Source organism: Carassius auratus, chromosome 19, assembly GCF_003368295.1.
Source record: "Carassius auratus strain Wakin chromosome 19, ASM336829v1, whole genome shotgun sequence".
NCBI lineage: Eukaryota > Metazoa > Chordata > Actinopteri > Cypriniformes > Cyprinidae > Carassius > Carassius auratus.
In genome coordinates this window covers 7,923,683-7,951,325 of record NC_039261.1, presented here as the reverse complement: position 1 = coordinate 7,951,325, position 27,643 = coordinate 7,923,683, and the positions used below count along the sequence as shown (strand labels likewise).

General features: G+C 39.6%; 2 protein-coding genes and 1 non-coding gene across 5 annotated transcripts in view; all 3 read left to right on the top strand.

Moving 5' to 3' along the window:
• The first annotated feature begins 139 nt into the window (after positions 1-139).
• Positions 140-22,536, top strand: pum1 (pumilio RNA-binding family member 1). 3 transcript variants are annotated; one of them, XM_026288654.1, is made up of 22 exons: positions 140-419; positions 10,869-11,188; positions 11,269-11,337; positions 11,438-11,540; positions 11,620-11,807; positions 11,912-12,081; positions 12,424-12,670; positions 12,986-13,079; positions 13,171-13,272; positions 14,609-14,751; positions 14,847-14,985; positions 16,075-16,203; positions 16,312-16,602; positions 17,180-17,416; positions 17,507-17,774; positions 17,903-18,032; positions 18,305-18,439; positions 18,531-18,668; positions 19,370-19,495; positions 19,589-19,710; positions 20,830-21,022; positions 21,115-22,536. In XM_026288654.1, exons 2-22 carry the CDS (start codon positions 10,880-10,882, stop codon positions 21,244-21,246), a joined length of 3,465 nt encoding a protein of 1,154 aa, XP_026144439.1. In that variant the 5' UTR covers positions 140-419; positions 10,869-10,879; the 3' UTR covers positions 21,247-22,536. The 3 variants fall into 3 exon arrangements, with proteins under 3 accessions (XP_026144439.1, XP_026144441.1, XP_026144440.1); XM_026288656.1 differs by having other exon boundaries at positions 142-419; positions 10,869-11,182; XM_026288655.1 differs by having other exon boundaries at positions 144-419; positions 10,869-11,182; positions 11,435-11,540.
• Positions 19,114-19,252, top strand: LOC113120326 (small nucleolar RNA SNORA5). The gene has a single exon (XR_003294600.1). It is a non-coding gene; the product is annotated as a small nucleolar RNA SNORA5 (small nucleolar RNA).
• Positions 22,537-24,606: 2,070 nt separating the features above from the next.
• Positions 24,607-27,643, top strand: part of sdc3 (syndecan 3) — a 28,337-nt gene continuing 25,300 nt past the window's right edge. The window contains exon 1 of the mRNA XM_026288652.1: positions 24,607-24,942. Coding sequence (XP_026144437.1) covers positions 24,886-24,942 — 57 coding nt within the window. The 5' untranslated portion in view covers positions 24,607-24,885. The remainder of the gene's footprint in view (positions 24,943-27,643) is intronic.

Sequence of the window (27,643 nt, the reverse complement as noted above, 5' to 3'; positions counted from 1 at the left end):
TGACTATTGGCTTTAATGCTGTAAGTACATGTCCTCAAATTTGAAACTGAAAAGAAATGGGTTGAGTCGTTCCCAAAACAACAGATAGCCTAGAGCACAAACATGATTTAAACACTCCTGCACTTATAATGGTAACAAAACAGTACTTTATTTTCAAAAGCAGGCACTGGCTCACTGTGAAGGGATGTATGTCACACATTATGAGGCGCCTGTAATTCTGTACGTTGCTGTATGTGTCTCGAGCACAACAAAGGACGACACTCCCCTCTTGGCGCAATGAACCGCACGCGCTCCCTCTCATTCTACCCATGATGCCCCGCGCGCGTCTGCTTGGATCGAGCCGCCATGTTGTCGGTGTGAAAGCTAGGGAGCTGCTGCAAACCGGGGCTGAAATCCGTCACCATCCGCATCCTCCACCTGTGAGTAGCTCTCTTTTCCGATACCGACCTTTCATCCGGAACGGTTTTAGCTTATTGCGCGTTTATATTTCGGCGTTATGAGGTGTAACGAGTGATTTTGAGGGCTTTGTTGTAAGGCAGTGGCTTCCCCTCCTCTCCCCGGTCTTCCTCCTGCTGTAGTGCTCTTCCTGTCCAGACGGCCCGGGCCTTTTGTTAACGGGAAGAGGACCTGTAGAATAGCGCAGAGCCGGCCTGCGGACTCACAGGTACCGGTTCGAAAGTTTCGCATACCCGTTTGTGTCGGTTTCCGTTGGAAACCAGCATTATTTAATCGTTTAGACCGTGTAACAGTCCATACAACGTTTCATCAAAGCCTTGCCAGACAGTTCCGCCCCTCACCGATTCCCTTGTCGTGAATAAATGGGTGACAATTCACATAAACGCGTCTATTTCACGGCCGTCTGTTGTCAGCGGGTTCACGTACAGCGTTAGTGACGGGGGACGCTCTCCTTCCTCCTTCTGTGGTCTGCTAGTGGACAAAGGCGCACGTCTTTTGTTACCTGTTTGTGTTATCGTGATGCAAACGCATGCTTTGGTCATGGGCAACCAGTTACGATATCTCTACGGTATTACTTCCGGGAGGTGTGCATGCAGCCGCCCGAGCACAGGAGCACTTGTTTCCGGGTGTCTCTGGCGCTTGGGCCATGTAATGGCGAAGGCGAACCTGATCAGTTAGTAGGAGACTGTAAAGAGCATGTAATCTACGAGGACAATGGCTGTGTCTACAAAGTGTTTTAGGCATCATGTACGCCTGCACAGCTCTATGCAGGCAGTTTTATATCTTAAGATACACAGACAATGTCAATTTTGAGAACAACCCACTTTTTCAGCGGCCTTGGTACTGTAAATTTTTTTCCCACTGAGATGAAAAGTCTTCAAGTTATCATAACTTTTTATTTTAAGCCAAAGAAATTTGATTAATAAAAACTAGAAAACAGAGGGAAAGAACTATCTAATCCCTGTACCATGAACCATGTAATTAAATAAAATAAAAAAGGAGAAATGTAAAACTATTGATTTAAAGATGCTGAAAAAATATGTGGTTTCTATATATATGCAAAGCCGCAGTGCTTCATGGGAGTAGGTGGGTGCTAAAGTGATTTTTTGTTGTTTTGAATATCTGATTGGTGGAGATTTTCATAATCATGGGTAATTTGGTTTCTTGCCAGGATTCCTGTTGTTAACCATGATTCTTTATGAAATAAGATGTAAAAGTACATGATAATGGCTATAACAGCATTTACCAACCTCATAGCTCACAGTAGGCCTGCCTTTATTGGTTTGGATGTTATTGTTAAAAATCAATTACCTAATGCAGAAAGTCAAGTCTCCTTTATTTTCAATTCTTCCACATATACCATACATACATCGAGAGTTGCGTTACTCTCAGACCCATGGGGCTTACAGATAACACTAACAGTAGAGCCTAAAAATCTAGATCAAATATAAAATAAAACTATACAATAAGGGCATGTAAAAAAATAATAATAAAAATAAAGTTAAATAAAGCAGCGCAAGGCATATGGCAGATAGAGTGCAAACCAGTGAAGTGAACAAACAGTGCAGTGCACAATCGCACATTTAAAAAAATGAATGTGGTTTTTACTTCTTGAAACTAACCATTGCACTCTATACCTGGAATGTGAGTATCAGAGAAAAGATGTTTGTCAGGTTCAATAGAGAGGCTAATAAGGAGGCGTGTGATGAATGTGAAGGGGAGTTTTGGTTGTGATCCTACACTTTGGGGAATTTCTGTAGCTCTCATGGTGGGATTTTACTTCTTTTCCACTAAGTCACAAGTGTGGGAGTTGAGTGTATTTCTTCCATATGCAGGTGTTGTTAAGCCCAGATCAATGGTTTTCAACTGGTTTTCCTTCAGAACCCAAACGTCCATTTGGATGACCCAATATAGCCCATTTTATGTAGTCAGAGTCATATTATTTTTGTTTTGTTTGAGGATGAGGGCATATCATATTAACTTGTTGTACGTCTCGTTTTGGTATCTGCGTTTTGTCCCGATGGATCTGGCATTTTGGGAGCCTGAAACCGCAATTTTTTAGGTCCCAAAGTGGGTAAATCTGAAAAGGCCAGCCAGTCTGTTTATTTTGTAAAAGGATTATGTCATCATTCCACGTCTCGACTAGGGCTGCACGTTTTCAAGTTTTTCATTAACCGTTAACCGAGGCCCTTATCGGTTAATACTCGGTTAACCATAGTGTTCGCCAGGGTTTCCGTTGTCCGGTAATTTCCGGACATTGGCCGAAAAAAAAAAAGAAATGTCCTACAAAATTTCATCTTTCCGGTCAAATTGTCCTATTAAAACTGCCTAATAATCTTGCCCACTAACACAATCTGAATTTGAGAATAAGCCTAAAATGTATAAAGCAAATATACACCGACCTTTGGCTATCTTATAAAGGAACAGACTCTAGTAATAGTTATGTAACTTTCCGTGTTTAGGCGAAGGTAACAAGCAGGCTCCGCGGCCGCCTCGCTAAGGCTATGACTATGTTTGACAGGTACAATATTTGAAAATCGATAAATTTTTTTTTTTTTTTATTACATTTATTTCTGAATTTATGTCAACCTATAGACTTTCAAATATCAAAATGTCATGAATTAATATGTATTTGTGTACAAAATGACAAACATATTTTCCTATTATATTTTGCCTGGAAACGCTTCCAACAAGGCGTCGGTTCTATTTCTAGCATGCACGCGTCGAGCCGCGCGTCTCACGCAGGCAGTCGACAAGCTCTAACCTGTTAACATGGGAGCCGAATTAAAAACAGACACGCCACGCAGCTGAGATGCTTTCGCCCATCGCCACGCATCCAGTGTGTTCTGACCGGCCTAATGATGCCCGGGTGTTGGCTGTTGAGATTACAACAACGAGGTGGTACTTGAAGAATATCTAAGCACTGTATTGCAATACTTGCATTTTGCCCCGTCACTCTCAATTTTAAAGTGTTCCAACGCTGTACTTTTTTTTTGCCCGCTTCATATTAGAAAATGACTTCTTCTTGTGGACATTACAAATGTCTGGGAGCGCTCTGGCGGTCTCTGGTGGTGCAAAAATGTATTACAACTAAATTCAATGCACGCCATTGACGTCACTTAACCGAGCAAAATGTTTCACTCGGTTACGCAATTTTTAACGGTTAATCGGTTAACCGGTTAACCATGGACACCCCTAGTCTCGACCCTAATCAGACACCGCTACATCACGCAACCGCAACAACAATGGCGTGTGTTCGTGCTGCAGAAGCTACTGTGCCTATTAGCTTTAATAACTTTACTAGTTTTAGTTAGTTTCCCTTGTCTGTGGCAAAATTACAGTGCCACATACTGGTCTGGCATAGGGTTGTGTTGATAGACGATAGTATCGTGTATCGACGATAGTCAGAGATATCAACATAAGCAGAATTCTTTGGTGATAATAAAGACTATAATAGGTTCATTTTCCTATTAATTTATTAGATAATAATAACTATTATTTTTCTTTTTATTAGGCGGCTTATTATAATTTGGCTATCAAACTGCCCAGCTATTTCACTTCAGCACCGCATTTCACACACACAGACACACACACCGCGCGCTCCAGCGCAGGAGGATTAGAGCCTGTATTCTGTGAAGTTGTCCGCTTTGACTCTGATAACTCATTAAATCCATGAAATGAAAGCGATAGAAAATGAGGAGTTGGTGTCCCACACATTTAATGGCTGGTACACGGCAATGCACTCTTCAAGAAAGAGATTAACTTTTTCTTGGCGTTACAAATAAAGTAAAGACAAAAGAATAACAAGGCGGCAGAGCGAACTTATCATCCATAGTGGTTCTCACGTAGTCCTTCTCTTAAAGACTGATCACTTAACTTATAACACACTATGTGGTGATGACATAGAAGGACTATTTGAGAACCACTATGTGGAAGATAAGTTCGCTCTGCTGCCCTGTTATTAGAGTGCTGTTTGACTGATGCATCAGTTCAATTCAACTTTACTCGATATGAAGTTACCTGTTTTGAATACTTTTATATTTAATGTGTTTATTTATGCCCAATATTAGTGTTAAACTGTTGGACTTTAAAAGAATCTACTATTGATTTTCACTGTTGACTGATTTTGCAGAACATTTAGACTGATAACTTCCATGCGCAGATGTGGCAAATTTGTCACAGGCCACGCGATATGACCGTTGCGTCCGACTATAGGGCTGGGATAAACGATTATTTTTTAAACTATTAATCTAGCGATTATTTTTTCGATGCATCGATTAATCTAACGATCAATTTTTTCAGACTGATTTGATTTCGATTGTCTCCCCATTAATTGACTATTAACAATTTATACATGTTGATTTACATATCTGAATCTGAATGAAAGAAAAACATGAATTCCTTAACATTGCAATATATGTTATGTAAACTTTAGGGCTTTAAGCTAATACAGAGAGTGCTTTTCCAAAAAAAAAAAAAAAAAAGTAAATTAACACTGGGAGCCAGCAGCCTGTCATGGAGAAACAAAAAATATATCTTTTTCTATCGTGTCTAATGATTTTGGTTTGATTTTGCACGAGAGAGAGGGAGAGAGAGATCGCTCGTGTAGTTTGAAGACTTTGAGTGCGGGAGCGCACGTGAAACTTTGGTGTTTCGCCCCTTTTCTATCGTGTTTAATGATTTTGGTTAAAATGCACAATGGAGAGAGGGAGCAAGAAGCGCTCGTGTTGTTTGAAGACTATGAGTGTGCGCGCGCAGCCGGGGCTCTCTCTCGTACGCACCCTGTCATTCTATTCTACATCACTCACAGATCAAATAAGGCTTTGACAGCTTCAAAAAAAAAAAAAAGATAGATGCAGAAAACCCCCTGGATTGGTTATATAACGGTGGACAGAATGTTGATCCGGCCATCGCGTATATTCAGCGCACATAAGGTAAACGTTTTGCAAACGTTTTTTAGAGAAATAAAAACAGGTTGACGAATCGATGCGCATATTTTGCGTCGACTTATTTTTTGTGTCAACGTCATCGATTACCTCGACGTGTTGTCCCAGCCCTAGTCCGACTATATAAGAACTAGCTGTTTTAAATAGTTTTTTTTTATATTTAACGTTAGTTTATCAGTATGTTTGAAAGTGGATATTTTTATTATTATTGGTTATTCTATAGGATCTCTCGCGCACCTGTGCGGTTTAAAACACCAAATAGTTATGCTATGACAAGAACAAAGAGCCTCTCTCTTGCTCCACCCATGCACGATAATATCATGTATCGTCGATCTCACGGGCTGACGATATGACTATTTTGAAAATGACCATAATCGCCCAATACTAGTCGGGCATGTAAACTACATAGTTTTGAGTCTGTTTCTGTGGTTTAGTGTGTAGGCAGACAGTTTTGAGATTGTCACATTCCAGTTAATAACCACTGGCTTAGAAGTCAACAAGTTGATTATATTATAAATGATAAGCTTAAATATTCTAGAAATTGATGATTCTAGGTTAAATCATAAAACCAAGCTCATCTCATGGAAGCAACATCGTTTTGCCAGGTGATTTATTTTGTATGTTTTTGTGCTTCAATATGGAAAAACAACTAAGTATGACGGTCCTTCCCTGAACCTAACTGTCAGTAGGGCATTAGCAGCGCATATACAAAACAAGTTTGTTCCAATTCGTGAAATTAAGCCACCAATTATCCAAAATGTAAAATAGTTGAAAATTGCTATGAGTGTGTGGTTCAAAGCTGTCCTGTGCTAGTTTCTCCATAGGCTTCAACCTGTCATGTCAAAAAAAAAAAATTTGACTCATAGTTTTGACCTGCCACACCTAATTTGCTGGTTTATTGGACCATGTTTGTCATTGAAAATAGGTGTGGGATGAATTTTGTTCTTATGCAGAGAGCCCTCTTTGTTACTAGAGTGCTGTGCACACGGTTATCTCAGTCTGTCTGAACAGTGTGTTGCTTCACCCTGTGTACTGTCTTGATTTGAAGCTCAGGGCATTACTTAATCTATGTGTACAGGATTACACCTGATGGGGATCTTGGGCAGGTGTATAATCTATCTGCGTTGCATTTACAGCGTTTAATGTTCCATGGGACAAATTAGAGAGCAGACTCTTAAAATATATATGGTAACTGGTAGGTAGATGGCCAGAGAGCTGAAATAGGGGTTTGGTTTATGTGTATGGAGTGGAGTGGACATTACCTATCCAGTGCTCCAGTTTTATATTAATCTTTTAAATTAGTTCTAATATTTTTAGTTAAAGAATGTTTTTATGGCTTTTGTATGCCTACATCAAATTTGTAAGAGGTGTAGCCTATTTCATTGTTAGTGATGCTGGTCTTGATTTTCTTAATATTTTATTTGATGTTAAATACAGATATTTCCATTGTATAACCTTTTGCGTGAGATCTTAAAATGGGAACTTAATGGAATAGTCTGGAATTTGGCTCTGAAAATTGTTTTGCATTTTCATGGGCAACTGGCCGTTTATCCAGGTTGTTTTTAAAATCCAGCCATTCCTTCAAGTTGGATGACTGGTCAGACTTTATCTTAGTCACAGTTTAAATTGGGAAATTATGACCCAGTAAATTATCTTCTAGCCAGTTGGTGTGTCAGCTTCCAAAACCTCTGGTACTAATGGAGCTAACAACAAATCTGTGGTCCTTTCAAACAGTTTATGGTTACTACATGATAGTGTGTTTTAAAATGTTGTTTGTTTGTTATTTAACTCTTTTAACATTGGTTGCTTCAGTATGCTTTCACCAGCATTGCAATAACTTTCATATTTGTATTGCATATTCTAAATATACATCCAAATTCTTCTGCTTTCTTCCTACCAGTGATGAACCCCAGTTTAATTTAATGCTAAAACACACGTGTTTGTATGAAAGCTTCAGTACCTACTGAATATTTCAACTGAGTGAGACACTTGGTTAACTTATGAAAGGTGGTTATGAAATACACTTAATCTCATAAAAAGCAGCTCTAAAAAGGCTCTGTCTCTTATTTCAAGAGGGATCTGTGTGACGTAATTTAACCCCAGTGCTGTCAACACCCCTACACCATTTTAGGGTGAGATTACACCAATCTCCGGATTTTGCTGTTGGGATTAGTTTGCTGCTTGTGGTGGCCTGCATCTACATATCGCTCAAAAAGATTGGTTAGATTTTAGATGTGAGAGAAGGAGCAAAACTGATGTGGCCTCTTTTCTATGTGTTCAAAACTGTTTCTCTGAAACCAGAAACGCTCCCGTTACTGTTTTTTTTTTTTTTTTTAATTTGAGGGTATTTATATAGCAATAGGATTAAACATGACAATTAATATTTTGAGTTTATTATAGTTTATTTAACCCAAATAGTTTCTCTGTCCTTTTTCGTTGGGTAAACAAACAGGTGTTGGTCATAAAACAAGGCCAGTTGTAATTTCATTGAATAATTTTGTTAAATTTAATGGCAGTGTTTACGTGCCAGAAAGATTAAATGGTTGGAGCCTGTCTTACATATCCACATGATGTGTGACTGCTCATTTAACTCTGTGTCTTTGTTTGTTAAAAAGGAGAAATATTGAAATGGAAGGGCAGTGTTTTTCATATTATTGATGGCTGACATACGTCACCATTTAGAGAGAAATGGGACAACTCTAATTTCCTTGCAAGCAGAAATATGGAAAAAACAAGTGAAACTGTGCCATGAGGAACATTTTTTTTATTGTTATTGCACATCTTTTGGCAAGAGTTGCTGTGGTAGGAATTTTTTGCAAATAACCCTGTGTTGTCCATGATAAACAGCGGTTTATTCACCTACTCTGGACTCTATATTTATTTATTTTATTTATTTATTTTTGTAAATTAGTAGTTGCTGTTTTAGATGGATTTTTGTTTGTCCCCTGATTAGTGTCTTCCTTACATTGCAATTGGCCTAAATGATAACATGATTTTTCCCTTAGAAAAACATTGATTACCTTGGTTACAGGGTTTTCACTGTATCAAAATGTCAGTATTCGGTACCAATTCCTGTGAAAATCCATGGTTCTCTGTATTTTCTGACTGATATGACAATGTTAACCATTTGTACATTCTCTAACATGCATATTTTAGATTTACAATTCATTTAATAGACTCTGGTGTGTAAAAATAGTAAATATCATCATGTTCTCCTGTTTTTTTACCCTTATAAAAGTTATAGGAGCATTAAATAGTTCATAAAGAAACTTCATTCTAATGCTTATATTAGCATTAGCTGTGCTTATGCTAATGATTAACTGCTTTAGCAACTGTGTTTATTTCAATTCGACATTCAAATTAAAATATTTAAGAAAATTCATAACAGAATTTGGAGTTTTCCACAGCCTTACTCTTTATTTGTGGCGGGATATGTGCAAAACCATTCTCTGCCAGCAGGAGGCACTTGTAGAGCGCGAGAGAGAGAGGCTTCCTCAGTAACGCCTGTAATCAAATAAGTGCTCAAAACAAACGCTGCTCAGGCATTACAGGCAAGATGAAATGAAAAAAATTTTAATTGTCCAAGAAATTATTGCGATAAACGATAATATTGTCGTTCTAAGACCAGTCTCAACAAATATAAGCCGCGTTTCCAGTCGCGTCCACACCACATAGTTAAAAACATCTCAGCTGTTCAGAATGAAGTAAGCGCATCGCAGGTCCTGTGACAAGAACCAACTCAATCAGCCTTCTTCGGGGTGAAATTCCCTGTTGTTTTTGAAAAATGGGGTGCATCCAAACACTGCAGAGTTTATCACTTTTCTTCGTATATACATTTTGTAGCTGTTACAGCCAGGGTTTTCAATGCAATATCACTTGCGACGCAAACATCCACAAGTAAATGAAAGGTGCTTCCTAAAGCTGGCAACTTTAGTGCGACTTTATCTCTTTATTCCCGGGACATTTGTGCCATCGGAGAGAGTGTTTTCTGCCGCGGGCTGTCCACGGGCTGTGCTCCAGACTAGCCCCACATCATGACATGTTGCATGTTTTGAATAAAAATTGAAAAAAATTTTGCTGTTGAAATTTTTTTTCATTTTTTCTTTTTTATCATGCAATTAATTGATTTATCAATTATAACGACAAGCCTAGGTACTAGTGTTGTCAAAATACCCGGTACTTCAGTACCAAGTCGGTATTAAAATAATGAAAATGTCATGGTACTAGGTTTCTTTAAGTACCGGTGGTAACGAGTGCCTAGTCAACCCGGTTCTTGATGCATAACGCGCTATGATTTCCGCGAAGCTAAAAACACAGGCAGAATGTCAAAATCCAGTCATAAAAATTAAACTTACATTTTAATATGGACAGTCACGGAATTTGTCAATGGCACAATAAAAAAACATGTCAGTCTACGTCCAATCCCTCACTTTTTCTAGTTATATAAGGTTAAAATATTTTGTCTGTCATTTATATTTATTGAATTTTGATGAATTTATATGAATTTTAGCTCATATTGCCCACCCCTAGTGTCACTTTTAAGAGAAATGGTGATACTGCTTTGAAGTTCTAAAGATAAAGTGGAACACATTTCTTTGCTTGATTGTGTACATATGAGATATCCATAAATTATATGGATTTTCAGATCAGTGGAGCAAGTTTCGTTTTTTTGTTAACTTTAGACACTGTCAGAAGTAAAACGTTTTTTACCTTGAATTACAATGGTCATACTTTATCAGTATATTTAGTAATATGACACTAATTAAATTTTTTGAATGCTGTGAATGTAATGAACCAACCAAGTTCACTATTCAAAGAGTATATTTATCAAACTACAAACTGACCTTTTTCTCATCAGGAAAATTTGTTCTAGTGGAAATTCCTCCATTGTTTCTACTCTTGACTTTCTCAGTATGTCAAAGTCATTTTGTGACAATGATATCAGATGCACATTTGACTGAGAATGAAATGACTCATTTTGACAGGCCCGCTCTGCTTGATTAACTAGAACAACAACCTCTGCTTTCCCCTCTGAGCCTCAACAAGTGTGTGCAATGTAGTAATGAGCACTTCCAGCCCAACGCTGACTCTCACACTGATGGATTGAATTGACCTCATTCTAGCCCAGACCGTATGTGTCTTCTTCCATTGCCCTATATATTCATGGGTCAGGGATTTTATTTTATGTCGTCTTTCCTGGAATCCATTCAATTGATTTGGTATCGCTCTGATTTAGTGTGCTGTTATATACTATTCACATCCATCTAGGGTTAATTTCTATAAAATAAGTGAAGCTGCTTTTGATTTTGCCATTGATTATTACTGGCAATATTTGTGAGCTTTCTCATTCTCAGCTTGCTTTGAGATATACAGGTGTGGTAAAATGGTAACCAAATACGCTTTAAGTGCAAAGTAATCCCAGATGCCTTTGGGGTTAATGGTGTTTTGTTTGTTCTTTTGTTACAGTCTCTGGTGGAATGAGCGTAGCGTGTGTGTTGAAGAGGAAAGCTGTGCTCTGGCAGGATTCGTTCAGCCCCCACCTGAGACTGCCTCCCCCTGACAGGCCATTACCCAGCATGCCTGTGGTGCTGAGTGCTGCGGGCCACACCCCCCAACCTGGCCCTTCTCCTCAGGCCCCTCCCCCCACGCAGGGAGCGGGACGCTCTCAAGATGACGCCATGGTGGATTACTTCTTCCAACGGCAACATGGCGAGCAGCCAGGCTACAACAATTGCAAACACCGCTGGCCGACTGGTGACAACATTCATGGAGACAACCAGGTAGAAGTTAGTGACCAGAAAACCACCTCTTTTTTACAGGTATTAAATCAAAAAGTCGTTTAATAATTGTATAACTTTTAAAACAGGTACGATCAATGGATGAACTTAACCATGACTTCCAGGCACTTGCACTAGAGGGCCGAGCTATGGGAGAGGTGAGAGTCTTTATCTTCCTTATCTTCTGCCTGATTCTGTTTCGTTTTTCCCACTTGTTATGTATTAATATTTCTGTCTGATGTTCCCATCCTGCAGCAGCTCCTTACTGGGAAGAAGTTTTGGGAAAGTGATGATTCAGGGAAAGATGGACCAAAAGGGATCTTTCTGGACCAGTGGAGAGACAGCGCTTGGGGAGCTTCTGGTAAGTGTGAGATTAAGATGCAATGGTTGTATTTACATATTTAGTATTTTTCTTTCTAATGCGCTTTTTTTTTCTCTAGATCACTCAGTTTCCCAGCCAATCATGGTGCAGCGCCGACCAGGCCAGGGCTTCCATGGCGTCGGAGAGGCCGGATCTGTGCTGTCGCCACGTTCTGAGAGTGGCGGATTAGGCGTCTCCATGGTGGAGTATGTTCTTAGCTCCTCCCCTGCTGAAAAAATGGACTCGTGTCTGCGCAAAGGAGCCTTTGTGAGTTTCTTTCATCATCAAAACATTCTTTTTATTCTTTATTATGATTCTGTTTAAGAATAGCTCCTTATTTCCACTTCAATCCCCCTTTTTGTTTCACTCAGGGTCCAAGAGAGCCTGAGGCGGATGACCCTGAGAAAAGGGTAGAGCAAAAGCCCAAAACAACCTTTGATCCTGAGCGGATGGAACTTAAAGAGACAGAGCCGGATGTTTTGGATAACCCCAATGGACTGCCCAATCAGAATGGACTAGATGTTGATGTTAAGGATTTTAGGTAAACACCATTGAAAAAAAAAGTATCTGTATTATAATTTTAAAGAAATTAATAATTTTATTAAGGATGCGTTAAATTGATCTGAAGACATTATAATGTTGCAAAATATTTAAATGAACAGAAATACATTAAAATTTAAATCAATATATTAAAATAACAAACTGTTATTATAAATTGTAATTTCACAATATTGCTGTTTTTTTTGGCAGTTTTGTTCAAATACATTCATCTTTATTGAGAATAAGAGACTTGTAAAATGTAATCCTATCAACCTTATACTTTTAAAAGTTCTCTTTAATTGTATTGTATTGAAGACAGACCTCTCGTTTGTTTCTCACGCAGCCGTGCTCCTGGTAACTGCCCTCCGACTGGTCCAGAGGTGGAGTTGGGTGGGCCAGAAATGGCTGGAGGTGCAGGGCCAAAACCAGCAGAGGAGTTCTCAAATATCGAAACCCAAAATGTGACCCTGGACCCCATGGAATCTGTTTCCATGGAGACTTTACAGTTTGCAGATTACACTGGAGGCCAGCTGCCTCTTGACTCTACAGCTGCTACTGTCGGCCTGTTTGACTACAACTCCCCTCAGCAGGTGAATATCTGAAGCTGCTAGCACTTTCAACAATCAAGTCTGTAATTAGAGTAAAGTAATTATAATGAAAGCTTGTGTGTGTGTGTGTTATTAATATTTGTGTTGAGTTAAGTGCCTTCAAAGGCTACACATGTGAAGGCTAACTTTGAAAACCTTTGTTTGAAGTAATGTCACAATACCGTTCAGTCTCTCTAGAAGTTATTCTGGAAAAGTAATTATTAGCCATATTTGCATATACTTCTGCATTTATGAATGTAAACAAATGCAAATGTTTAGTATAAATTTCATGCTTGTTAAAAGCATTATGTATTGCAGCTGTTCCAGAGGCCCAGTGCTTTGGCAGTACAGCAGCTCACCGCGGCCCAGCAGCAGCAGTACGCCCTCGCCGCAGCTCAACAACAACACATCGGTGAGTTTGACCGAGATATGAGTGTCCAGACGTAGTGGGCAAAAGTTTCAGGTGTTTTATTTAACTTGGTTTCTTATTGGTTGTGTGTTAGGTTTGGCCCCAGCTGCATTTGTACCGAATCCATACATCATCAGCGCTGCTCCGCCTGGCACTGATCCATATGCTGCCGGCCTCGCTGCTGCTGCCACTCTAGGTGAGAGCTCATGGTTGACATTTGAGATGTATATGTAATAGGGATGGAACGGTTCTCTGTAAAAAAAAATAAAATAAAAAAATTCAAACCATACAGTTCTTCATACACGATTCGACACGCACTAGGACCGCACGTTCAACTGAACAACGCATTTGTAATATGGTTTGTTATAAAAAGACGCAAAACAAACAGGGTTCAGGGTATGAGACCTATACAATATCTTTGTTTAAACTCATTTAAGCATTGCCAGTTTAAACATTTAAGAGCCAGAAGACACATGCACGCGCACCAAGATCAGATCTGTGTGTGCGCTCATCCGAAACATGTGAACCTGCACATATATTTAGTTCTCTTTAAATGGACAAATTCACACAAAAATTGTAAAAATGCCTGTCTTGGTGAGTATCCTATAGCAGACACAGCCAGCTGAATGTACTGTGTATCAGTGGATTCTCTTAAAGTGAAAGCACTTTCTTGAGATCGCTCCACCCCTAATGTGTAATAGGTTTAGTTTGTGTTTCAAGATATCTCTGGTGTAAGAGATGATGGTGTAAAATGATGTTAATGAGCTCGGTACAGTAAGGTATAATGTATAGTTAGCTTCTCTTTGAGGTTCTAATCACTCTATTGGGATTTATTTTGTGATTTTAAATATTTTTGCTTGTTAAATAAATTGCGAAAAAATATTAAAAATTAATATTTTTATATTATTACAAAATGGTCTAAGCATAAAGAAAAACACTGTACCAATATTACAAAATGTATACTCTACAGTTGACCAATCAGCCATCCTTGCTGAATAAAGTTATTAAAAAAAATATTTTTTTTACCGACCACAAGGTTTTGAATGGTGGTGTAAATGGATATTAAATGTGTACCAATGCCACATTCAGTATGCAAAAGTACAAATGTTTTAAATTGGGCCTGATAATGAAAGTGTCTTGGTGCAGCAGATTTCTTTGTGCTTGTATGATGACATTACAGAAATGTGGACTGCATTCCACTGGGTTTCTGTGGCACGATTGGTCTGTTGCTACAGGGTTCTCTACTGAGCAATCACTGTCTGGAGTGGATGAGAAGTGTTCTCAGAATGGCTGAGGGTTTGGACTGCATCCTCCAAGGGCTTGAGATTTAGCTCTAGAATTGAGGCAGTCTGCTTGATTAAGTCACACACACATGCACACCTGCTTTGATGCTCCTAAAGCAGAGTACAAAGACAAAGGAAATGGCTGCAGACTCGCCGTCCCGTGTACATCAAAGTCCCTGAGCCTGCTCTGAAGCACAGTGTGCTTTGGCCCTTCATCTTAGAGATGACGTGCATGTTTGTGTATTTCAGGTCCAGCAGTGATGCCCCCTCAGTACTATGGTGTGACTCCATGGGGCGTGTATCCTGCCAACCTATTCCAACAACAGGCTGCCACCCCCTCCAACTCGGCCAACCAGCAGTCAGCAGCACAGAACCAGCAGAACCAACAGCAGGTATGTGTTCAGCCAACCAGATCTCTGTAGTATGAAAGTCGCAATATGCATGCATTGAACTCATCCACCAATCATTGATCATCTGTGTGCTCCAGGTGATGCGTGCAGGTGGTAACCAACGACCTATGACTCCCAGTCAAGGACAGCAAAATCAGCAGACAGAGCAGCTTGTAGCTGCAGCAGCTGTGAATTCTGCCTTGGCGTTTGGGCAGGGGCTGGCAGCAGGCGTACCTGGTAAAGCAATATTGATATGTCTTTTAAACGGGTGCTAGCAATAAAGCTATTCCTATTTAAGTGAAAAGTGAAAGTGACGTGACATTCAGCCAAGTATGGTGACCCATACTCAGAATTTGTGCTCTGCATTTAACCCATCCGAAGTGCACACACACAGAGCAGTGAACACACACACACACACTGTGAACACACACCCACTTTTAATAAAAGTTGTCAGTTGAGTTAAGGCTGGGTGATTTTTCCGATTTTATTGATTAATTCGAATTTAATGTTTTCCCACAATTTTATTTTTTTAGAAATTGAGGAATCACATTTTTTAATAAAAATATTACCAAACTTTAGAATTTTTACACTTGCCAGTGATAACAGATAAGAGAAAAGAACGATCCAAACCGCATGTCGTAGCACGTGATTAACCACTCACGTGTGATGTGCTCATATTGCTAGGAGCCGTTCACACCAAATGCGATTGTATTAACCAAGATCCAACACGGGCATTGGAATAGGAAAAACATGAAAAATTTTGGAGTGAACTTCTTTTTACTTGAGCACTGTGTTTTTAGAATGCTGTTTCATGCACGAGATGCTGCAATTGATGCAACTACAAAAGTCAAACACCTCCATGTTTGCATAGAAAAAATAACAGAAAAGTAGTGCAAGCAAATAAAAAAACCTGTAACAACTGTATGTCTGATATCTCATGTTTGCATCATGCTGACCGGCTGAAAGCTGCTGTTGTTTTATAGAACATTTATAGATGATAATATTAGTCTACTGGTGTTTTATCTTCAGTCGTTTAGAATTTGAATTACCTTGACTTTTTAGTTTTTTTTTTAAAGCATTTTCCTCATTCATATCCAAACATAAAATATATATATAAGACAAGTTTTTACAAAGATGTAGTTGTAGTTCATACATATTTTCTGCAAAGATACTTAATTGATCGTTTTAACATTTACATTGTGTTGACAACACTTGGAAATAGTTTTCTTTAAATAGAGGGTTAATTTGAAACAAATTATTAAGTTGATTAGTTAAAATCATAAGGTCATAATGATGTCTGATGAAGATGTGTTTGTTATTTTCCAGGTTATCCTATGTTGGCTCCAGCTGCGTATTATGACCAGACAGGGGCACTTGTTGTGAATACAGGTGCTCGCGGTGGACCGGTTCGACTTATGGCCCCTGCATCGGTTATCATCAGCCCATCAGCAGCAGGTATGACAAATGAAGGTTGAAGAGTCAACAGACCACCATTAAACTTTTCAAAATGTTGTCTTGTATTTGAATATCAACAATTACCTTTACTTTTTTTTCTTCTTCCAGTGGCTGCTGCTGCTGCCTCAGCAGGTGGGGCTAATGCCGGTCTTGGCGGTGGAGCAAGTGGTGCGTTCCGTGCATTGAGTTCCCAGCAGGCTCCGGGGCAGCAAGGGAGTGGGGCTTTGGGAGGAAGCTCTTTTTATGGGAGTGGCTCGCCAGGCTCCTCCTCACAGAGCTCTTCACTATTTTCACAAGGCTCTGCTCAGCCAGGAAGCACCTCACTTGGATTTAATGCCAACCCATCTTCTTCTCTGGGAGCCACGCTTGGAGCAGCACTCGGGGGTTTTGGCACAGCAGGTATTGTGATCTCAAGTTTAGTTATGTTGAGAATAAAAATCACTGTAATATTGCTCGAGGGCTGTTGCCTTCAGCTGGAAATATACTTTAAAATCAACATAAAATCAGAAATGACCCATTCAGTTTTTTTACCGTTCCTGGTATGGGTGCACCAAAATTTCAGCATCCTGATATATTTATCTGGAAAAGTTTTGGTTTAATTAGTGCTTTTCCAATGAAAGTTGATCGAAAAAGTGCCTTGTGTGCAGTTTAAATATTTGTTTTAAATGTTAAATGTTTTTATTTGAGTGTTGATTATTACATGAATTTCATTTATGATAAAAACTTCAGTTTGGAGAAAAATTTTTTTCGGTGCATCAGCATTTCAGAAGTGTTCCATAATATCATAATGTAATAACTTGCATCTTTCTGAACAGTTGTTTCATATGCAGCTTTGCCAAGGCTGCCTAGGAGTTTCAATTGAGACAAATTAATGAAATGGAATGCAAATGTTGTTTGATATTTGCATTTGATGCAACTTAAAAAAATCTTTTTAATTTGACCCTGGTTTAATTTTATGAATGGTTTTGTTTTGCAGTGGCTAATTCCAGTTCCAGTGGATCCCGTCGAGATTCTCTGACGGGTAGCTCTGATCTGTACAAGCGCACACCCAGTAGCCTCACCCCTATTGGCCATGGGGGCTTCTATAATGGCCTCAGCTTTAGCTCCTCCCCTGGCCCAGTCGGCATGCCTCTTCCAAACCAAGGCCCCTCCCACTCTCTCACCCCGCCACCCTCGCTCTCAACTCATGGATCTTCGAGCAGTCTTAACCTTGGTGAGTATGTATGTTTCAGTTACCTTTTTCATCAAAAATCTTTAATAAATTGAATCTAATGCATGCCCACCTCTGGCTACTCCCCGTCAGGTGGACTGACCAATGGCAGTGGGCGATTCATCTCTGCAGCTCCAGGAGCAGAGGCCAAGTACCGCAGTGCTACCACTGGCTCATCTCTCTTCAGTCCTAGCAGCCAGCTCTTCCCATCATCACGGCTACGTTACGGCATGTCTGACGTGATGCCATCGGGACGTAGCCGTCTGCTTGAGGACTTCAGAAACAACCGTTACCCCAACCTGCAGCTGAGAGAAATCGCGGGACACGTCATGGAGTTCTCTCAGGACCAACATGGCTCCAGGTAAAGCACATGTCTGTCACAGCTCACAAATTTTAGGAAGTCAGTACCCCAGTGTTACCACTTTGAATAACCGTGGGAATAAATAAAATGTCCAAAATTTTCTTAAAAACCAATTGGATTGTGTGCAGGTTTATCCAGCTGAAACTGGAGAGAGCAAGTCCTGCAGAACGTCAGTTGGTCTTCAATGAGATACTACAGGCGGCCTACCAACTCATGGTTGATGTGTTTGGAAATTATGTCATCCAGAAGTTCTTTGAGGTAATACGAAGCTATTTTGTTGGTACATGCATCATTTTTCATGTCTAATGAACCACACATGAGAACAGGGAGGTTGCAGGTTCTGACTTGAACCTGATTTATTTGTTACTGCATTGTGCAAGTCAAGTCACATTTATTTATATAGTAGTACATGCAGTACAAGTTGTTTCAAAGGTAGAAAATAACAGTGCCAGTGTTGCCAAGTTCATTAGTTTAGTTTGAGTGTACCTGATGTCAATTATCCCCATTTATGAAGCCATTTATGTGTTTAGTTTGGCAGTCTGGATCAGAAGTTGGCACTGGCTGAGCGGATCCGTGGCCATGTTTTATCCCTGGCGCTGCAGATGTATGGCTGCAGAGTGATTCAAAAAGCTCTGGAGTTTATCCCTTCGGACCAACAAGTCATTGTAAGTTTATAAAAGGCTGTGTGCTCACATCGCTGTGGTGAAGTTACACAAGGTGTGTGAATTAAATCTAATTTGTTGGTGTCTTACGCAGAATGAGATGGTTCGGGAGCTTGACGGACACGTTTTGAAGTGTGTGAAGGATCAAAATGGCAATCATGTGGTGCAGAAGTGCATTGAGTGTGTCCAGCCTCATGCTCTTCAATTCATCATTGATGCCTTCAAAGGACAGGTGTGAATCTATTGAACTGTGTTGAAGTTTGTGTGTGACATGGAAATCATGAAGAAGCAGCACAAATACCAATACTCCATGTCTAATGAAATAAAAAAACAGCTAATAATTCGCTTTACATTTGTTGAAATATTATAATGATATACTATAAAAAATAAATTAGGTTTTCTTTGTGCGTAAAGAAAGCTTGACTTGATTGTCCAAAAATTATTCTTGTGATTCCTGTGGCAAAGCTGTATGCTTTGCTTAATATTTTTGTGTAAACTGAGGTTTTTCTCAGTTTATTGATGGAAAGTAAAAAAAAAATATAGCATTTAAATGTCTTTACTGGCAATTCTGATCCGTTTAGTGAAATTTTTTTTTTTTATCAAAGGTATTAATTGTAAAAATCTTTTTTTCTTTTATTTAGTATTTCAAAAGAATTCCTGTTGAATATTTGTATAACTGCAGTCTTGTCAAATTCAGTGTTTCCTCATCAGTGGACCACACTGGCCAAAATGGCTGCAACAATGAATAAGTAGTCTATGGGCCCCATGTTCTTCTATAAAATGAGTCCTGGGGATAGAAATAGTCTACTAACATGCATTTTATGCAAACTGCTTTTTCATCCAGTCGTGGCTGTGGCACGGCTTATTTTGAAGTGTATTTAAAACCTTTGTCTCTATGTGTATGTTTAACTAATAACTGTGTGTGTTGTGCAGGTGTTTGCTCTGTCCACACACCCATATGGTTGTCGGGTGATCCAGCGTATTCTGGAGCACTGCCTGCCTGAGCAGACTCTACCGATACTGGAGGAAATCCATCAACACACCGAGCAGCTGGTCCAGGTAATTTATGAAGCAGTCTCTTTCTGTTCTGACCCAGGATCTTATTCATTCCTCTCATCAAAACCCTTTTTCCCCCACTTCTTTCCCATATAGGATCAGTATGGGAATTATGTAATTCAGCATGTGTTGGAGCACGGCCGCGCGGAGGACAAGAGCAAGATTGTATCTGAAATCCGTGGAAATGTTTTGGGGCTCAGCCAGCATAAGTTTGCCAGGTGCGCACAAAGCATTTACACATGCAAGATAAACTGCCACATTGGGATCAGGATTTGTGCAGCCAATACTGAGTACCGATTTTTTGCCATGGTGATCAGTCATATCAATGCAGATTCTGATGTTTCTAGCTTTATATAACGTGTAATAATGTTATATAAATCACAAAAATAATATGCTTTTAAAATGGTTTATGCATAACATTGTTTATCAGGATCATTCTGATGCAACCCACAAGGTTTATTTTAACCGTATCCAACTGTGGAGGACAAGATAAACATTTCATCTCCTAAAATTGAGAAGTCTGATGTAACTTAAACATTGTCCAATACAAGTCTGAGCATGACAAAATAAATAGAAACATTTAAACTCAAACATGGAGAAGTCTGTAACTCGAAAGTCTTAATACTGTCCAATGTAAGACTGAAGAGGAAAAAATAAATGGAAAAATGTTAACTACTGAAAAACAAAAACAAAACAAAAAACAGTCACGATTATAACCAAAAGTGCTGCAGACAATCCACAGGACGGGTAATAAAAACAAGTTCATTCTGATTATTTGTGGGTGGGTCGTGGGTGGATAAAATAATTCATAAACAATACAAATATTTTAAAAAAATGGTAAATGTATTTTTTTATCAGGCAGATTATTGCATTTGTGTGTGTTCGCATAGACAGAAACGGTGACATACCAGATAAAGTTTGAAAGAAGTAAACCCTGTGTTCATGCTTTTAAGTAGGTTAATACGGCCAAAGAAGATTGTTTTATAAATAAAGGTTCATTTGAAAGCAGCCCACGATCAGTGTATTGTTACCGTTGACATTGTTATGGTTCAGACAAGATTTTGTTCAGTCCTCCATGCTGTGACAACACACAAAAGATTATTTTTAGCCAAGCAGCGTGGAGAGACACTGTAGAAACGTGCTGTGGCTGGCCGGTGTGAACGTAACACTGACTAGAGCGGCCGCAATCAGCTCTGGTTCCTGTAGAGTCGTAACGCACCACAGACGATCGAGTCATAAAATGTGATTATCGACCAATCCCCATAGATCGGAGCATCACTACCGCCACACAAAGGTGCACAGGAAGAAGTGTCTTATTCGTGTTTTTTATTTCCCAGTAATGTGGTGGAAAAGTGCGTGACCCACTCGTTGCGTGCTGAGAGGGCGATGCTGATTGATGAGGTGTGCAGTATGGCAGACGGGCCGCACAGTGCCTTATACACCATGATGAAGGACCAGTACGCCAACTATGTTGTGCAGAAGATGATCGATGTGGCCGAGCCGACACAACGCAAGATTGTAATGCACAAGGTGTGGGTTCGATTTCATTATCAGTATGTCTTCTCTTCCTGTTTGTGCCGATGAATTGTGACTGAACGGTGGATGTCGGTTGTTTTGTGTAGATCCGGCCCCATATTGCGACGCTGAGGAAATACACCTACGGAAAGCACATCTTGGCCAAGCTGGAGAAGTACTACATGAAGAACGGCGTTGACCTCGGCCCACTCTGTGCACCCCCTAATGGCATCATGTAAACACTTCCCATAACTCCTGTAGGATGCCGGTCTGTGTGCACGTGTGTGTGTGTGTGTGTTTGTCCACACCCGATGACGTAAGGAGGATGGGGTGGAATGGACGATAACCTTCCTCTCATCACTGAGTCATCCCTGGGTTGTTGTGACCCCTTTTTGTTGTTGTTTTTCCTCTCCCTTTTAGCATTTCTTCCTGTTTTCACTCTACTACCTTAATAATGGTCTTTTTTTTTTTTTTAATCCTGAATGAAATGAGAGAATATTTGATTTATCCCACGTTCGATCATGTAGGCTTGCGCGAACACACTTTATTGCTTCGCAACACCTTTCTAACGCGCATATTCTTTCATAACACACACGCACATTATCGCTAACACTTGATTGCTAACACGCAGACATTTAGCATGGGAGACGTTTTTGGTCTTGCTTCTATAAACTATTTAGTGCATACTTGGTGTAGACCTTTGCATATATATATAAATATATATATAACTTTGTAGTTTTTCTGGTTTTTGATGTCCACTCTGTATCTATAATCTTCCCCTGTAGTGAATACATACTTCTGATTGTATAATTGTACATTTGTAAACCTTCGCTAATGTAAATGTGGACTTGCTTCTACAGCCCTTTTTTGGTATGAGGAGAAAAAAAAATGACAAAATGAAACAAAAAAAAAACAAAAACATCTTGTGCATTTCAGTGTAAATTCTCACCTCTTTGGTTGTGGTTTCTGAGTTATGAGTTGTTATATATTGTAAATTGTAATATCAGATTTTTTGTTGGTTTTGAAGCCCTTTGAATTATTACTGCATAGATGTACAAAGAACAGAGAAAAGTGCGCACTCTGCTTTTAGCCATTCACCAGCCACCTCTTTTTCACCTCCACTCATCCCTTTCTTTTTTTAAGATCTTTTATAGTCCCTCCCTCGCTTCGGGGCAGGTAGCAGCAAGCGTGTTTGTGTGTATGTGTTTGACGCGCTCGACTGCCCCGGGTCAGAGTCGGAGGCGTGTACAGATTTGCCATTCTTTTGTCTACTTGTAAGTGATTGTAACATACTGGCCATTGGTTTTTGATTTGGAACACACTCTGGTGTATATTTAAACAGCCTTGTGTATATTTCCTATGATTCTCTTTATGCAGGCACACTTGTAACCATAATGTGTATAGGTAACAGATGCTGTGTGTGCTTTCTGCCTGGGCAACTATTTTTTGTAACTCCAGTTGTAGATTGTCTCTAAACAATGTGTGATCTTTATTTTGAAACAAAACAATGAAAAAATTTCAAAATTTCAGAACTGTCTTTGACTCTTCCTTTTCATGTGCTTATGACTTAAGTGATGTGATCATTATAATCTATTATAGATAGTCATACTTTTCAGGAATCGGTTGAAAAAATAATAGTTCAAGTCAAGATTAAGTCCTTTTAGTTCACAATAAAAGAAATGTGTGATGGCATTTTCCAAAGGATATTTTGATGTTAAAATTTCCCTGTAGCAATAATTTGAAGTTTCTTAACGACTTGGCCTGAGGAAGTAGCAGATATGCTTAAATGAAGGATTCTGTTGATTTTGAGATGTAAAGCTTATATAACATCTTTCCATGGAACACCTGATTGCAAAATACATACCTTCAACACACCACAAATCTCTTAAGATAAAAATGTCTTAAGATTTGTAAATCTTGCATTTTTCAAAGGTGATTTTATGCCTGTTCACACTAAGGACTGTGGCTGCTCAAGTTTTAATAATTGTTCTAATTATGTGGTCATATAAATATCAACACCGCAATAATAACAACCATACATTAGAGTGATATCATTGGAATCACTTTTGTACCTGATGAACAAAAATGTTAGAAGCCAATCAGAGTCTAGACCTTGAGCATTTAAAGCAGAAGACATCATAACTGCAGTGCATTTATCTTTGTAAATGGGCCTTAACACCTTTGAGCATATTAAATCCATTTAATAGGAATAGATATCAAAAAATAATAGATCATAAGTACAATGAATATCAACTCTGTAATGCCTTGGTGTGTGAATTGAATTTTTTGGAAAAGTTTAGTAAACCTTGAGCCAAAAATATATTTAAATGTTATGTGTTTTGTATCATCTCATATTTGATTCATTACTTTTATGGCCCATATAGCATTATAGTAAAAATATGGAGTCCATGCTTGAGGAAGAAAAAAACATAAAAAGTCAGATGAAATTCTGTAAATCAATGCAATTTTTTTATAACGGAATAACAGACAATTTAAATGAAATGCATATCAGTTTTAACTGTATTTCTCCTACAAATGTCTTGGAATGATTTTAAATGCTTGGTTTTATGACTAAAAGTCTAGTTTAATTATTAGGGCAAAACATAATGTAATATAATGTATATATGTTTTTTGTTTATAATGTATATATGGTTTTTAAACATTCCTCAAAAGCTTAATGTATCATGCTTGATAAATTTTTATAGACAGTTTTTATTGACAAGATTTTCTTTTTATATATATATATATAGGGCAGTGTATGGATGAAGTAAACCTAAGTTGCATCAGTCCAGTTTGCCTTGAAATATTACTAACAATACAAAAGTACTGTTTATTTATGAAAGAAGAAGAAGAAAATCTGCAAGATTGTGTAGATTGAGTTTTTGAGGGAATATGATACAGTGAGCTTTAGGGATACACAGTTTTTGTAAGATTTGTTTGTAAGCCCTTGATTTCTCAAGTACCATTGCATTCACAGTCCATTTATTAATCAAACATACATGTCTCTAGATGCATATAGCTCAGAAATCTTTATATGCAATACATAGTGCAAGTGTGTGCATTTATAAATTTATGACAGAGTTTTAAGCTGTTCATATGCTATTCCACATCAACAGCTAAATGATATCTTATAGTGTGCCTAATAACTGAGCTCAGTGCATCAGACTTTCCTAAACACAGATATGCCGAATAATGTAGCTGTCACTCAACCATGTAATAATGTCAGACAACCAAAAAACTGCCACTTTCATTCTGGTACTGGTTACTTGTGCACCAAACTCTGTTAGCAGACCTTTAATTGTATGTACATATTGAAACACCACCCAAAAAACATTATAAAGGACATTCAAGATTACACTATATTCACTCAATACAGTAGCATGGAATTATGTAAGCGGATATTATCAAAAACATATTTCCACGCTACTATGTTAAGGGTCTCGGGAAGCTCTGGTGGAAATCGCGATGGGGAGGAGGAGAGAGAGGCAGGAAAGAAGTCGATGCTCGACTGGGCTGCAGGGGGCATCCTCAGCCGCACGAGGACAATCCACCCAATGCCCGTCCTCCTCTCACACACGCCATAGCGTAGAAAAGAGAGAGAGAGAGAGAGAGAGAGGAGTTCTGCTTCCATATCCATCAGGTCTCAGCCACTCAAGTCAGATCAGAGGGGAGGAAACCACACGAGCTGCTCCTCCTCGGTCTTCGCGTGGTTTTGCGGGGATTTGACCGTGCCGACGTGAGTCTGATGTGCCGACGTAAGCGCCTGCCCTAAAGTTGGATACCGAAAACTGAGCGAAGGGTTTACTCCTACCTAGTCCCTTGAAGAGGAGCGCGGAGACGCAAGCGGGAGCCCCGTGTTTTGCTGCGATCGGAGCACCATGAAGCTCCTGTGCTGGATGGCGCTGGCGCTGCTGCTGCTGGCGCAGACTGCCCTGGTGAGAATCACACTCTATTGTGATCTATTGTTAGGAGAGAGCGACTTACCGCCGGTCACACGCGCTCACAACATGCCCAACCTTCACATTCGGGATTATGTTCGTGTGTGCTTGCGGTAATCTTTATGAGAGTGTGTGAATTGTAAGGTCATTAATTAGGCGACGGTAGCCGTGTGCTGCTCGGTTGTAAATCTTGGACGCGACCCACATTCTCTCGGCTGGCCGCAGACAGCGCGTCTCTGGCGGCCTGGGGAGCGCTGCGAGAGGGCTGGAGAAAGCTCTGAGCTGGGACCTACTACGAGCCATAGCGGTGCGGATTTCTCCTGGGCACCTTTGCCTTGTTTGGCCATTTTGGGCTGGATGTAGGTGGGTGGGTTGTGGGTCAGGGACGCACCGTTAGTCGCTTGTGATTACACTGGCGTGAGGAAGCTTGGGTGTGTGCGCGAGCCCGTGTCCGGATAAACTATAATTAACGCGTCGCATCTAATTAAGTTTTAATTGCAAGCCATTTGTCCCTCATGTTTGCCTGTCGGTGGTCCCTCCACACGCACCGATCTCTTTGTGTTCATATGTGGTCGGTGGGTTTCAGACATGGTCGGTAATTACAGCAGGGTTGCGTTATAATAGGGTTGTAGCGGCGGAGGTGTTTGCTGTCGCCGTTCGGCGGGTGATTTTGGCCGGAGGTGGGGTGAGCGGGGTGTGGAGGGGCGGCAGGCTGCGGGGGGATGACGTCATTGGCCTCGCGGCGCGCGAGAACGGAACCCAGATTCAGATGAGGATCGTATTCATTCACGGTTTCTAATTTCATATGTTTAAGTTGATTATGATGTGCTTATGAGAATTATATCATCCTTTAAGAGAATTAGAACATCGCTCTCAGTTCAGTATTCACTACGGATGCTATTTGATTTTTTTTGTTGTTGTTGTTACTGAGCACTTGTGTTGAGTCCAAAGCCCTTCTTTTAAACAACTGTCTGGCATTTATAAAATACTGGTGGTCGCAAACACTAAAGAATGCAACAGGCCCGAACACTTTTTCAGAGGCTTGATTCCAGAACAGGGATATTTTAAAAGGTCTGTTTGAGCCATTGACTAAACAAACCAGCTACAAAGGGAATTATTACATTACAAACTTTGATCTGAAGCAAAAAATCGTGACAAAGACTACTGACTGACTTTAATAATCAAATTAGAAATACAAAATATTTGATTGAAAGTTTTTGAATTAATATTCATTAGGAGAATATTGCACTCTATTGAGGAAACTGAGGAGTAAATGTTTTTTTTTTATAGTCAACCATAATTATTAAATGGGTGCAAATAGAAATAACCCCCTTTTTTTGCCTGCAGCTGTTTTTCCAACTTTGACATAAAAGTTAACCCACCATATATGTAAACAAATATGCAAATATTTTAAACGAGCTAAAATTACATTCTTTGCCCTCATGACCTTGAAACTTGAACTTAGATCTCATGTGGTCCACTTCGGACTTTCCTTTTTTTTTTTTTTTGGAAAACTAGGTTATACAGAGTCCTTAGCAAGTGAACCTGCATTGTTTTACTCCGAGCACCTCCTGAAATGGTTGTTTTGTGCATTTACATCAAATCTTTGGAAACCGCATTAAGGCCGGTGAACATCCAGACAAACAGCAGAATTCGACATTTGGCACACTAACAGCTTTTGTCTATCAATGAAGATAAAATCAAATGTGGTGCTTCAAGTGTGTCTTTTGCATCTAAGCACCCACTTTTCTTGCCAAGTGTCATACTGAGATGTCATACAAGTCACCCTGGGCTGGCTGATGAGCCAGTTTACACGCTACTGTGCAAAAATACCCAAATTTAAATGGTGGTGTGTTTATTTCATACCCATCTTGCCCACTCAAAATGAATCAACACACTTGTAGTATAGTACCTGATTGGTCTGGTTGTTGTGGCCACTTCAAACGGAAGTCTCATGTGGATCAGGTCAGTGGTGTCATATCCTTTCTGGCTTTGCGCGCCAGAGATGGAGTTTAATTTAGATCTGGGAATTGAGCTAATGGACACACATCCGCTCTTGAGAATTGTGCGTGTATGTGTGCATTTTAAAGGATCATGTTGGACTCCTGGGTTCAGGACTGAATCAGTGTTTTGTGCTGTAGACGACAAAGACAACCATAGAGAGGGAGGGAGAGGAGGAGGAGGGAATGAGAGAAAATGAGTGGAGAGGAATGTGTGAAGCAATTTGACACAGGAAGTTTCTGCTGCTGTCTTTCTCACTCAGCTGTATAAAGGTCTCTCTTACAGACCCACAAGAGCTAGACAGTGTTTTAAAGTTTTCAAAGTCTGTGTGGCCTGTGAGGAGGATTAGCATTGCTTGGGAGAATAAACCAATATGGGATTGGAGCCAATGTGTTTGGTTTATGCAACGTCATTTGGTCACCCATGTGTCGTCCCAAACATGTATGATTTTCTGCTCCGGCACAGAAAGGAAGATGTTTGGGAGAATTTTTCAGCTGTTTTGTCTAAACAATGCAAGCCAAAAGAGTCCAAAACAACATTAGATGCCATTCAATTTCATTGTATGGCCAAAAAATACAGCAATATTTTTTGAAATCTCTAACGAAGGAGATCCAAAGAAGGAAGTCATGCAAATAAAGAACAATTCTCAGAAGTTTTAGCTGCACCCCTCGGCAGGTGGGTGTTAACAGCCCAGGCG

Bases quoted from the DNA above. Each gene is read 5' to 3' on its own strand.
- pum1 (XM_026288654.1), top strand. From the start codon at position 10,880: ATGAGCGTAGCGTGTGTGTTGAAGAGGAAAGCTGTGCTCTGGCAGGAT. The intron at 14,986-16,074 runs GTAAAGCAATAT...GTTATTTTCCAG, and splicing joins GCTGGCAGCAGGCGTACCTG to GTTATCCTATGTTGGCTCCA. The intron at 19,496-19,588 runs GTAATTTATGAA...TTTCCCATATAG, and splicing joins ACACCGAGCAGCTGGTCCAG to GATCAGTATGGGAATTATGT.